A 13,486-nucleotide genomic window follows, 5' to 3' on the forward strand; every position below is an offset into this window, starting at 1 on the left:
CATCTCTAAGCTTTACAGGAATGTGGTTCTGAATATAGACCGCAACACCGCCTCCGTTGGCATTTCTGTCTTTTCAGTAGATGTTATAACCATGTATTGCTACCACTGTATCATCAAAGGTATTATCTAAGAGTTTCAGAGAAAGACAGAATATGAAGGTCATCTGTAAAAAGCAAGTTATTGACTTCATGGACCTTGTGACTTTGGACCCTTATTATTGGTGGAATCACAGGGGAATCCTGTTGATTCCTACATCTGAATTCTCCCCTGTTTCTGTTGGAGGGGCTGAGAAACCTCTTTCTTCTTCACTTGTCCCACAAGTTGTATTTTTCCTCAGCAATAGAGAGGAGGAACGGAGAATCTCTCTGTCCAAAATACACACAGACCACAAGCAACTCAGAACAGGCCTTCGATGACATGCACACTCTCTCTATTTGTCTCACTACATTTTTCTGACATATATCCCCTCATTATATCTGTCACTTGGTGTATCTGGGCACATGTTGTACTGTAGCAGTGGGGTTCACTGGTGAGTATGTAATGTCTCTCTCTCTCTCTTCTGTTATTCCCCCTCTCCCCTCCTCCATTTCCCTAAACCCTGTAGTAGATGTAGGCAGTTTGGTCAGTAAGTTAGTCTGGGTGATGGGGGGACCTATTATAGCAGTAGCAAAGGCAGGGTTGTGCCATGCTCAGACTGGGGTGCAGGTTTCAGAGGACACAGTGCTGCTTGCCAGGCTGTGGGCAGTGCAGCATGGTAAGAGTCCTGTTCTGTGTTTTTCTAGGTCCTGCTGGCCACTGAGGAACAGTCCAAGCAGTCTCTCTGAGCCAGCAGCCAGCAGACCCACCCATGTCCCAGCCAGCAGACCCACCCCCAGCAGACCCACCCCTGTCCCAGCCAGCAGACCCACCCCTGTCCCAGCCAGCAGACCCACCTCTGGCTCTGACTTTTCTTCTGGAACAGAAGGAAACTACTGTGACAAGCTCCAACACCGCCATATCCCATCCTCACCCCTCCACTCCCACTTTTCTTCACCCCACACCTCAGTCCTGTCTGGGCTTGTGCAACAGGCATTCAGGGCCCCGGTGAGGTAAAGAAGGGAAATTAACTACCATGGGTGATCTTATGTGGGGTTTTACAGAGTCAGAAAATGCTCCATTGTGTGTTTTAGCACTAAGAACATGAGTTAATGTAACAACCAGCTAATATTATGTCAATTTAAATCACAAGTGACCTCACCCCTAACTCTGCTAAAACATGTTTATGGCAAATGTTTTGACACATCATACAACGTTGTTTTTACCATCTTCACACAAGCGCCACGTCTAACCAACTGAAGTGTTACAGAGTGGTATCTCATTTGTCATCGCTGAGAACAAAAAGCACAGAACACTTTGTCTTATCCAAGGACACAATGACTGGGTTCAACTGAACTCACAACACCCCCACTAACATACCACAGAGAGACACAGTCAGACAAACACAGGAGCTAGCAGAGTAAACGCATGATAAACCCAGGACAGGCAGAGCTGTTCCTGCTCTCTCTGAGAGAGATGAGAGGCCTGTCTGTCCTGTCCGTTCCATTGGACACTACTCTGGCCTGTCCAGATGTACTACAGCTAACATTAAACATGAACACAAACATGTCCACAGAACACTGTCCATTCAACGCTGGGCTGTGGAGAACACAGAATGAATGTGCGTGTCACCACTGTCCATATTCTGTTCTCCATGGCAGTGTGTCTCTGATGAGCTTTGTCTACATTAGAGAACTGCGAGGCGTCACTCAGCAGACAGACAGTGTTGAACAGTCCTGTAGCTGGCCCGGCCTGGGTTAGCTTGATTGGGCCTTACCTTGGCCAACATTATCCTGGTCTTAGCCACGTCCAGGGGAGTGGTGACGAACGCTGCTATTCCACCTTGAAACGCAGTGAATAACACACACACACACACACACACACACACACACACACACACACACACACACACACACACACACACACACACACATACACACACACACACACGCACGCAAACAAACAAGATGAGTACACAGCAAACATTTCTGTTCTGTAATGACAAAATAAACTCTTATGACCTTTATGACATCAAAATAATAGTTAGCTACATTTCATGATTCAACGGGATACATTGATACTCTCAAAGATGTTTCCTCAATACAGTTCCATTCCTAGACCAGGCGCACTATTCATCCCACCCCGTCAGTCAGGCCCACGCCTCACTAAACACTACACACACTGTCGGTCTGTCTGTCTGTCAGTCTCACCCCCCCTCCTCCCACCCCGTCAGTCAGGCCCACGCCTCACTAAACACTACACACACTGTCGGTCTGTCTGTCTGTCAGTCTCACCCCCCCCTCCTCCCACCCCGTCAGTCAGGTCCACGCCTCACTAAACACTACACACTGTCGGTCTGTCTGTCTGTCAGTCTCACCCCCCCTCCTCCCACCCAGTCAGTCAGGCCCACGCCTCACTAAACACTACTCACACTGTCGGTATCTGTCTGTCAGTCTCACCCCCCCTCCTCCCACCCGGTCAGACAGGCCCACGCCTCACTAAACACTACTCACACCATCAGTTTCTGTCTGTCAGTCTCACCCCCCCTCCTCCCACCCCGTCAGTCAGGCCCACGCCTCACTAAACACTACTCACACTGTCGGTCTCTGTATGTCAGTCTCACCCCCCCTCCTCCCACCCCGTCAGTCAGGTCCACGCCTCACTAAACACTACACACACTGTCGGTCTGTCTGTCTGTCAGTCTCACCCCCCCTCCTCCCACCCCGTCAGTCAGGCCCACGCCTCACTAAACACTACACACACTGTCGGTCTGTCTGTCTGTCAGTCTCACCCCCCCTCCTCCCACCCCGTCAGTCAGGTCCACGCCTCACTAAACACTACACACACTGTCGGTCTGTCTGTCTGTCAGTCTCACCCCCCCTCCTCCCACCCAGTCAGTCAGGCCCACGCCTCACTAAACACTACTCACACTGTCGGTATCTGTCTGTCAGTCTCACCCCCCCTCCTCCCACCCGGTCAGACAGGCCCACGCCTCACTAAACACTACTCACACCATCAGTTTCTGTCTGTCAGTCTCACCCCCCCTCCTCCCACCCCGTCAGTCAGGCCCACGCCTCACTAAACACTACTCACACTGTCGGTCTCTGTATGTCAGTCTCACCCCCCCTCCTCCCACCCCGTCAGTCAGGCCCACGCCTCACTAAACACTACACACACTGTCGGTCTGTCTGTCTCTGTCTGTCAGTCTCACCCCCCCTCCTCCCACCCCGTCAGTCAGGTCCACGCCTCACTAAACACTACACACACTGTCGGTCTGTCTGTCTGTCAGTCTCACCCCCCCTCCTCCCACCCAGTCAGTCAGGCCCACGCCTCACTAAACACTACTCACACTGTCGGTATCTGTCTGTCAGTCTCACCCCCCCTCCTCCCACCAGGTCAGACAGGCCCACGCCTCACTAAACACTACTCACACCATCAGTTTCTGTCTGTCAGTCTCACCCCCCCTCCTCCCACCCCGTCAGTCAGGCCCACGCCTCACTAAACACTACTCACACTGTCGGTCTCTGTATGTCAGTCTCACCCCCCCTCCTCCCACCCCGTCAGTCAGGCCCACGCCTCACTAAACACTACACACACTGTCGGTCTGTCTGTCTCTGTCTGTCAGTCTCACCCCCCTCCTCCCACACCGTCAGTCAGGCCCACGCCTCACTAAACACTACTCACACTGTCTGTCTCTGTCTGTCAGTCTCACCCCCCTCCTCCCACACCGTCAGTCAGGCCCACGCCTCACGCCTCACTAAACACTACACACACTGTCGGTCTGTCTGTCTGTCTCTGTCAGTCTCACTCCCCCTCCTCCCACCCCGTCAGTCAGGCCCACGCCTCACTAAACAGTACTCACACTGTCTGTCTCTGTCTGTCAGTCTCACCCCGTCAGTCATGCCCACGCCTCACTAAACACTACTTACACTGTCTGTCTCTGTCTGTCAGTCTCACTCCCCCTCCTCCCACCCCGTCAGTCAGGCCCACACCTCACTAAACACTACACACACTGTCGGTCTGTCTGTCTCTGTCTGTCAGTCTCACACCCCTCCTCCCACCCCGTCAGTCAGGTCCACGCCTCACTAAACACTACACACACTGTCGGTCTGTCTGTCTCTGTCTGTCAGTCTCATCCCCCCTCCTCCCACCCCGTCAGTCAGGCCCACACCTCACTAAACACTACACACACTGTCGGTCTGTCTGTCTCTGTCAGTCTCACCCCCCCTCCTCCCACCCCGTCAGTCAGGCCCACACCTCACTAAACACACTGTCGGTCTGTCTGTCTCTGTCTGTCAGTCTCACCCCCCTCCTCCCACCCCGTCAGTCAGGCCCACACCTCACTAAACACTACTCACACTGTCGGTCTCTGTCTGTCAGTCTCACCCCCCCTCCTCCCACCCCGTCAGTCAGGCCCACACCTCACTAAACACTACACACACTGTCGGTCTGTCTGTCTCTGTCTGTCAGTCTCACCCCCCTCCTCCCACCCCGTCAGTCAGGCCCACACCTCACTAAACACTACTCACACTGTCAGTCTCTGTCTGTCAGTCTCACCCCCCCTCCTCCCACCCCGTCAGTCAGGCCCACGCCTCACTAAACACTACTCACATTGTCGGTCTCTGTCTGTCAGTCTCACCCCCCCTCCTCCCACCCCGTCAGTCAGGCCCACGCCTCACTAAACACTACTCACACTGTCGGTCTCTGTCTGTCAGTCTCACCCCCCCTCCTCCCACCCCGTCAGTCAGGCCCACGCCTCACTAAACACTACTCACACTGGCGGTCTCTGTCTGTCAGTCTCACCCCCCCTCCTCCCACCCCGTCAGTCAGGCCCACGCCTCACTAAACACTACTCACACTGTCGGTCTCTGTCTGTCAGTCTCACCCCCCCTCCTCCCACCCCGTCAGTCAGGCCCACGCCTCACTAAACACTACCCACACTGTCGGTCTGTCAGTCTCACCCCCCTCCTCCCACACCATCAGTCAGGCCCACGCCTCAATAAACACTACACACACTGTCAGTCTCTGTCTGGCAATCTCACCCCCCCTCCTCCCACCCCGTCAGTCAGGCCCACGCCTCAATAAACACTACACACACTGTCGGTCTCTGTCTGTCAATCTCACCCCCCCTCCTCCCACCCCGTCAGTCAGGCCCACGCCTCAATAAACACTACACACACTGTCGGTCTGTCTGTCTCTGTCTGTCAGTCTCACCCCCCCTCCTCCCACCCCGTCAGTCAGGCCCACGCCTCACTAAACACTACTCACACTGGCGGTCTCTGTCTGTCAGTCTCACCCCCCCTCCTCCCACCCCGTCAGTCAGGCCCACGCCTCACTAAACACTACTCACACTGTCGGTCTCTGTCTGTCAGTCTCACCCCCCCTCCTCCCACCCCGTCAGTCAGACCCACGCCTCACTAAACACTACACGCACTGTCGGTCTGTCAGTCTCTGTCTGTCAGTCTCACCCCCCTCCTCCCACACCATCAGTCAGGCCCACGCCTCAATAAACACTACACACACTGTCGGTCTCTGTCTGTCAATCTCACCCCCCCCTCCTCCCACCCCGTCAGTCAGGCCCACGCCTCAATAAACACTACACACACTGTCGGTCTCTGTCTGTCAATCTCACCCCCCCTCCTCCCACCCCGTCAGTCAGGCCCACGCCTCAATAAACACTACACACACTGTCGGTCTGTCTGTCTGTCAGTCTCACCCCCCTCCTCCCACCCCGTCAGTCAGGCCCACGCCTCACTAAACACTACTCACACTGTCGGTCTGTCTGTCTCTGTCTGTCAGTCTCACCCCCCCTCCTCCCACCCCGGCTGCTTCTCTTTATGCAGAGCTACAGGAGCGCCGCCCCCCCCCAATCTGAACCCAGGCCAAGTTTGGTGGCCCACACTCTGAAGGTTCCAGGGTTGTCCCCACTGAGAGGAGAGGGGGAGGAGAGTGCCAAAACCCCTACACCCTCTCAGTGTCTGTCTGTCTGACTGACTATCGTCCAGTCTACGTTACATAGCAACTGCTGTCAGTAAACAGGGACATAATGGGCTACTGAAGAGCAGTGAGGGAGAGGAGCTGATGCGTGGCCATGTAACTGTCATACATTTAAATGTTATAAGAGGTTTCCAATAACCATCTCTATATGCTTTGGGACTTTTACCATTGTTGTAAGCACTGTTCTGAGAATGAGTATGGATTTCACTAGCTGGGAGTATGTTGCTGACTTCTCTGACTTCATTTTCCCAACCCTCACCAAGTATACTGTAGACTCTGTGTTGATAAAACATACTGGATTCTACGATACTTGGGTGTCCCTCAAAGCATATGGTATCCATGAAAATCTAATAAGCCGGGTCGCTTTGGGTTTGGGATCTAGAACTGGTGTAAAATCACATGATGTGATCGACATTACAAGCAAGGCCAAGCATCAGCTCCTTAAGTCAAATCAGTCAATTAAGTCAAATCAGTCAATTAAGTCAAATCAGTCAATTAAGTAATCCAGCTTTGTGGTCTGGCAATGAAAGTGTCGATTCAACAGGCGGCTCATAGAAGATAAGAGACAGTGCCATTATGTGTCTCTTAGCCTTCCGCACAAGTAGAGTAATATATGAAGTGTGACTATTTCCTATGCTGACTGGATCACATACTTTATAAGGCATGATGTGGGGAAGTCGAGTGAAACCTGAGCATCCCTCTTGGTCCTCTGTTGTGTGGGGAATTCAACTCAACTCAGACTCAGAGATTACACCGTCTCCCCCTCTGTCATCCTGGCTTTCTCTCTCCTCCCCCATCTCTTCTACCTCCTTTCTTCTTCCATCTCTACTCCTCACCTCTCAATTTCTCTCCCTCTACTACACCCCCATCTTTCCTCTCTCTCTCTCTCTGCCCTTCCTCCCCAGTGTGTGCTTGCTCCAGGTGGGGTGGCTTGTGGCCATGTATATGGTCCTCAGGGTGCAGTGTCCTCAGCTCCAGCCCTCAGCTCCCACAAATCTGCTTTTTGTCTGGCCTGTCACGCAGACTAAAGAGTTATGGCCCAACTGTCTCTCTTTCTCTCTTAGTCTCTCTCTCTCTTTGTCTCTGTATCCATCTCTCCCTCTCTGTTACTCATGTACTCTCTCACACACTCCGCCTCTCTCTTCCTCACTATTTTGTTCCCCCTCCCTCTCGGTTTCTCTCTCTCTCTGCCTGAGACCGCTTCAGGCCTCATTGCTCAGGATGTCAGACAGCTGCATGGGCCCCAGTGCCTTCTCCCCCCTCCTGGACTCCGTCTCTTCTCCTCCTTTCTTCCATTCCCCTGATGCTCATCTGTGCTGAGGCACAACACTGAAACCTAGCCCTCTATGTGTGCAGCACTTACTGACAGAGTGAGTCAATCGACCAATAACTTTACCTCTATCTACAGCAAAAACATTTGATCAATCAAAAGTGCTTTCTCTTTTTTTTCCAACGGTCTCCTGTCTTTCTAGGCCTCTGACGCAGGTAAAAGACACTGTGCCAACCGAGGCAACCGGTGTAGAATTCTTCAGGAATGTGGCTTGGTTAAACTTTCTATATTCCTGGCCCTCTACCATCCTCCCTCCCTCTCTGCCTTTCCCAAAGCAGCATATAATCCTCTGCACCTGCAAAAGCTCCGCACACTGCAGCCTGCCAAGAGTAGAGAGTGTGACCTTGCCTCCGTGACCACTGAGTCTGAGAGCAGAGAGAAAGAAGAGAGAGAGAGAAAGAGAGAGAGAGAAAGAGAGATAGTGAGAGGGAGAAAGAGGGGGTGGTTATTGGAGTTATCAGACGCATTAAAAACACATCTCAAACCTCATCGGAATCGGCCTGGGGCTGGGAACCAAACTGCGCGGCTATTTCTGTGTTCCCCTCGCCATCTCCAGAATGATGTCATTCGCTCTTTTCCCAAGCTCATTACAGGACAGAAAGAGAGGGGGAAGGGGAAAGACAAGAAAAAAGTGCAGTAAAGGTCCCCAAAACTCCTCTGCTCAGCAGAAGAGCCCTGGCTGATAAAGTTATGCTGTACTCATATGTGAACTAATTGACTCACTCTGTCAGTAGAGAAGAGAAGCTAAGCTCTGTTTTTTGAACATGTCCATGGGGGTTAAGTTCACTCATCCAAGTGAAGAGGGAACAGAATGAACCCAGCTGAAGAGAGCTGTCTGCAGTCTATACTATCTTGCCAAATGTGGAAGAAACAACATTTGTTCAATATTCACCATGGAGCTTATGGAGTTATATTCACCATGGAGCTTATGGAGTTATATTCACCATGGAGCTTATGGAGTTATATTCACCATGGAGCTTATGGAGTTATATTCACCATGGAGCGTATGGAGTTATATTCACCATGGAGCTTATGGAGTTATATTCACCATGGAGCTTATGGAGTTATATTCACCATGGAGCTTATGGAGTTATATTCACCATGGAGCTTATGGAGTTATATTCACCATGGAGCTTATGGAGTTATATTCACCATGGAGCTTATGGAGTTATATTCACCATGGAGCTTATGGAGTTATATTCACCATGGAGCGTATGGAGTTATATTCACCATGGAGCTTATGGAGTTATATTCACCATGGAGCTTATGGAGTTATATTCACCATGGAGCTTATGGAGTTATATTCACCATGGAGCTTATGGAGTTATATTCACCATGGAGCTTATGGAGTTATATTCACCATGGAGCTTATGGAGTTATATTCACCATGGAGCTTATGGAGTTATATTCACCATGGAGCTTATGGAGTTATATTCACCATGGAGCTTATGGAGTTATATTCACCATGGAGCTTATGGAGTTATATTCACCATGGAGCTTCAAATCAAATCCAATTTTATTTGTCACATACACATGGTTAGCAGATGCTAATGCGAGTGTAGCGAAATGTTTGTGCTTCTAGTTCCGACAATGCAGTAATAACCAACGAGTAATCTAACCTAACAATTTCAAAACAACTACCTTATACACACAAGTGTAAAGGGATAAAGAATATGTACATAAAAATATATGAATGAGTGATGGTACAGAATGGCATAGGCAAGATGCAGTAGATGGTGTAGCGGCAGTGTAGCCTAGTGGTTAGAGCATTGGACTAGTAACCGAAAGGTTGCAAGTTCAAATCCCCGAGCTGACAAGGTACAAAATCTGTCGTTCTGCCCCTGAACAGGCAGTTAACCCACTGTTCCTAGGCCGTCATTGAAAATAAGAATTTGTTCTTAACTGACTTGCCTAGTAAAATAAAGGTAAAAAAATAAATAAAAATGGTATAGTGTACAGTATATACATATGAGATGAGTAATGTAGGGTATGTAAACATTATATTAAGTGGCATTGTTTCAAGTGGCTAGTGATACATTTTTTACATCAATTTTTCCATTATTAAAGTGGCTGGAGCTGAGTCAGTGTGTTGGCAACAGCCACTCAATGTTAGTGGTGGCTGTTTAACAGTCTGATGGCCTTGAGATAAAAGCTGTTTTTCAGTCTCTTGGTCCCTGCTTTGATGCACCTGTACTGACCTTGCCTTCTGGATGACAGCGGGGTGAACAGGCAGTGGCTCGGGTGGTTATTGTCCTTAAGGATCTTTATGGCCTTCCTGTGACATCGGGTGGTGTAGGTGTCCTGGAGGGCAGGTAGTTTGGCCCCGGTGATGCGTTGTGCAGACCTCACTACCCTCTGGAGAGCCTTATGGTTGTGGGCGGAGCAGTTGCCGTACCAGGCGGTGATACAGCCCGACAGGATGCTCTCGATTGTGCATCTGTAGAAGTTTGTGAGTGCTTGTGAATGCTGCTGCGCCTTCTTCACCGCGCTGTCTGTGTGGGTGGACCAATTCAGTTTGTCCGTGATGTGTACGCTGAGGAACTTAAAACTTTCTACCCTCTCCACTACTGTCCCTTCGATGTGGATGGGGGGGTGCTCCCTCTGCTGTTTCCTGAAATCTGTGATCATCTCCTTTGTTTTGTTGACGTTGAGTGTTGAGCTTATGTTGGATCAGTTCAGGCCTCTGTGTTCCATATTTCTGTGTTTATGTTCAAATATTGTGACAGAAGGCACTATCTGGGCTAACGTCATATAAAACAGGATGGACTGGAACCCCAACTAATTACACAATACCTCACCGCTAGCTAATTACACAACCTATACTTGTCTGGTTTGGGGTTTCCTAGCTGCTGCTATAAAACAACCATCATGCCATCCTTTCCCTCTCTCCGCAACGTTGGTGAGCATGGCAGGTCTGAATGCTGTTTGGTTGTGTTGGATTCTGGTGTAGAGTTCTGGATGTAGTTGGGCTGCAGGTTCGGCCCAAGGCCAACAGATAATTGCTGGCCCTTTTTGAAAACACATTGTAACAGTTTGCTTGTCATAGAACAGACGAAGCAGGGATGATTTCATAAAGGGGCAGGCAATTGAGGAACAACATGAAAAAATGTCCCTTTTTCAGGCCCCTGTCTTTCAAAGATAATTTGTAAAAATCCAAACAACTTCACAGATCTTCATTGTAAAGGGTTTAAACACTGTTTCCCATTCTTAAACAATTAATGAACATGCACCTGTGGAACGTTTGTTAAGACACTAACAGCTTACCGACAGTAGGCAATTAAGGTCACAGTTAGGACACTAAAGAGGTCTTTCTACTGACTCTGAAAAACACAAAAACAAAGTTGCCCAGGGTCCCTGCTCATCTGTGTGAACGTGCCTTAGGCATGCTGCAAGGAGGCATGAGGACTGCAGATGTGGCCAGGGCAATAAATTGCAATGTCTGTACTGTGAGACGCCTAAGACAGCGCTGCAGGGAGACAGGACGGACAGCTGATCGTCCTCGCAGTGGCAGATCACGTGTAACAACACCTGCACAGGATCGGTACATCTGAACATCACACCTGCGGGACAGGATGGCAAAAACAACTGCCCGAGTTACACCAGTAACACACAATCCCTCCATCAGTGCTCAGACTGTCAGCAGTAGGCTGAGAGAGGCATGACTGAGGGCTTGTAGGCCTGTTGTAAGGCAGGTCCTCACCAGACATCACCGGCAAGAACGTTGCCTATGGGCACAAACCCACCATCGCTGGATCAGACAGGACTGGCAAAAAGTGCTCTTCACTGACGATTCGCAGTTTTGTCTCACCAAGGATGATGGTCGGATTTGCGTTTATCGTCGAAGGAATGAGCGTTACACCGAGGCCTGTGCTCTGGAGCGGGATAGATTTAGAGGTAGAGGGTCCGTCTTGGTCTGGGGCGGTGTGTCACAACATCATCGGACTGAGCTTGTTGTCATTGCAGGCAATCTCAACGCTGTGAGTTACAGGGAAGACATCCTCCTCCCTCATGTGGTACCCTTCCTGCAGGCTCATCCTGACATGACTCTCCAGCATGACAATGCCAGCAGCCCATTCTGTGCGTGATTTCCTGCAAGACAGGAATGTCAGTGTTCTGCCATGGCCAGCGAAGAGCCCGGATCTCAATCCCATTGAGCACGCCTGGGACCTGTTGGATCAGAGGGTGAGGGCTAGGGCCACTCCCCCCAGAAATGTCCGGGAACTTGCAGGTGCCGGACATGTTTGTAATAAGTTCTGTTGGTTTGGTGGGCTATGGGAGGAAGACAGTGTGTGTGTTGGGGATGTTTTAATGGATCTGGTGGTTAAAAGGTACGTAGCGTTGGTTTGGTCGGCTATGGGAGGAAGACAGTGTGTGTGTTGGGGATATTTTAATGGATCTGGTGGTTAAAAGGTACGTAGTGTTGGTTTGGTCGGCTATGGGAGGAAGACAGTGTGTGTGTTGGGGATGTTTTAATGGATCTGGTGGTTAAAAGGTACATAGTGTTGGTTTGGTCGGCTATGGGAGGAAGACAGTGTGTGTGTTGGGGATGTTTTAATGGATCTGGTGGTTAAAAGGTACGTAGTGTTGGTTTGGTCGGCTATGGGAGGAAGACAGTGTGTGTGTTGGGGATATTTTAATGGATCTGGTGGTTAAAAGGTACGTAGTGTTGGTTTGGTCGGCTATGGGAGGAAGACAGTGTGTGTGTTGGGGATGTTTTAATGGATCTGGTGGTTAAAAGGTACATAGTGTTGGTTTGGTCGGCTATGGGAGGAAGACAGTGTGTGTGTTGGGGATGTTTTAATGGATCTGGTGGTTAAAAGGTACGTAGTGTTGGTTTGGTCGGCTATGGGAGGAAGACAGTGTGTGTGTTGGGGATGTTTTAATGGATCTGGTGGTTAAAAGGTACGTAGCGTTGGTTTGGTCGGCTATGGGAGGAAGACAGTGTGTGTGTTGGGGATGTTTTAATGGATCTGGTGGTTAAAAGGTACGTAGTGTTGGTTTGGTCGGCTATGGGAGGAAGACAGTGTGTGTGTTGGGGATGTTTTAATGGATCTGGGGGTTAAAAGGTACGTAGTGTTGGTTTGGTCGGCTATGGGAGGAAGACCGTGTGTGTGTTGGGGATGTTTTAATGGATCTGGTGGTTAAAAGGTACGTAGTGTTGGTTTGCTGATTGCTCTGGCTCATTTGTTGAGTGAATTCGATTGACATAGGGGCTAAATCCTAACTTGTGAAATGTGTGTGCAAGTTTAACATAAAATCATGCATTGATGTCAGTGAGATATTAGCATGAACGTTTGTATAGATTGTATATATATATTGTATTTCTTAGTATAGATTGATCCCATAGCATGTTAATGGGATGAGGAAGGTCTCTGTTGGTCTGTACTGGTTGGGTGATGTGTGAGGAGCTCTGGGTGTCTGCTGACAGCTGTGCTGCTGGCTCCGTATGAAACACAAATAAAAAGCCGTAAAGCAGCACATTTCTACCCCGGAGCAGATGTGGAGCTCAGGGTGAGAATGCCACACACAGACGGCAGGCGCACACAGACATACACATTAACACACATTAACCAGTCTCCTGGCTCTCCAGACATCCAAAAAATACATTTAACCATTAGCTAGCTATTCATTTTTCTAAGTGAAGCTTGATGTTCTCTCTATTGTCCCCTCTACGCTTTTATGGTTTTCAGGCCAGGGATCTCCAGGAGAGACTACAACTCATTAAGGCCCATAGGCGAGAGGAGAGGTTAGAGAGGAGATAGGATAGAAGGGTAGATGGGCAGAGGGGACAAGAGAGAGGAGGGGAGAGCGGAGTTTGGGAAGAGGGGCCAGATTCCAGAGCTGGCCTGACCAGTTAAACTTTTTCCTAATGGCTGTGTGCAGATAGCCTGGAGTGAAGGCCTTTGAGATTGTGACAAAGAGGGGCTTGTGAATGACACGTCTTACTCTGCAGCAGGGGGTGGGGGGGTTCAGTTCCGTCCCCCGCTCCCGCACAGCTGTGTGGTCTATTGACCCCCCCTCCCTCCCCTCCTGGTCGGTCCATGCTGCACTGCCCGTTTGGGCCTAACGTTAATGGAATGTTCT

General features: G+C 50.0%; 1 protein-coding gene across 2 annotated transcripts in view; it reads right to left on the reverse strand.

Moving 5' to 3' along the window:
- The window catches only part of slc25a26 (solute carrier family 25 member 26), an 80,044-nt gene that overhangs the window by 21,620 nt on the left and 44,938 nt on the right, over positions 1-13,486 (reverse strand). For both annotated transcript variants that reach the window (XR_002256183.2, XM_020491604.2), the window contains exons 7-8: positions 7,698-7,767; positions 1,853-1,917 (exon numbers count right to left, since the gene is read on the reverse strand). Coding sequence is in view for 1 of the 2 variants with exons in the window: in XM_020491604.2 (XP_020347193.1) it covers positions 1,853-1,917; positions 7,698-7,767 (135 nt within the window). In the remaining variant the exon portion in view is untranslated. The remainder of the gene's footprint in view (positions 1-1,852; positions 1,918-7,697; positions 7,768-13,486) is intronic.

This window comes from Oncorhynchus kisutch, linkage group LG1, assembly GCF_002021735.2.
Source record: "Oncorhynchus kisutch isolate 150728-3 linkage group LG1, Okis_V2, whole genome shotgun sequence".
NCBI classification, from domain to species: domain Eukaryota; kingdom Metazoa; phylum Chordata; class Actinopteri; order Salmoniformes; family Salmonidae; genus Oncorhynchus; species Oncorhynchus kisutch.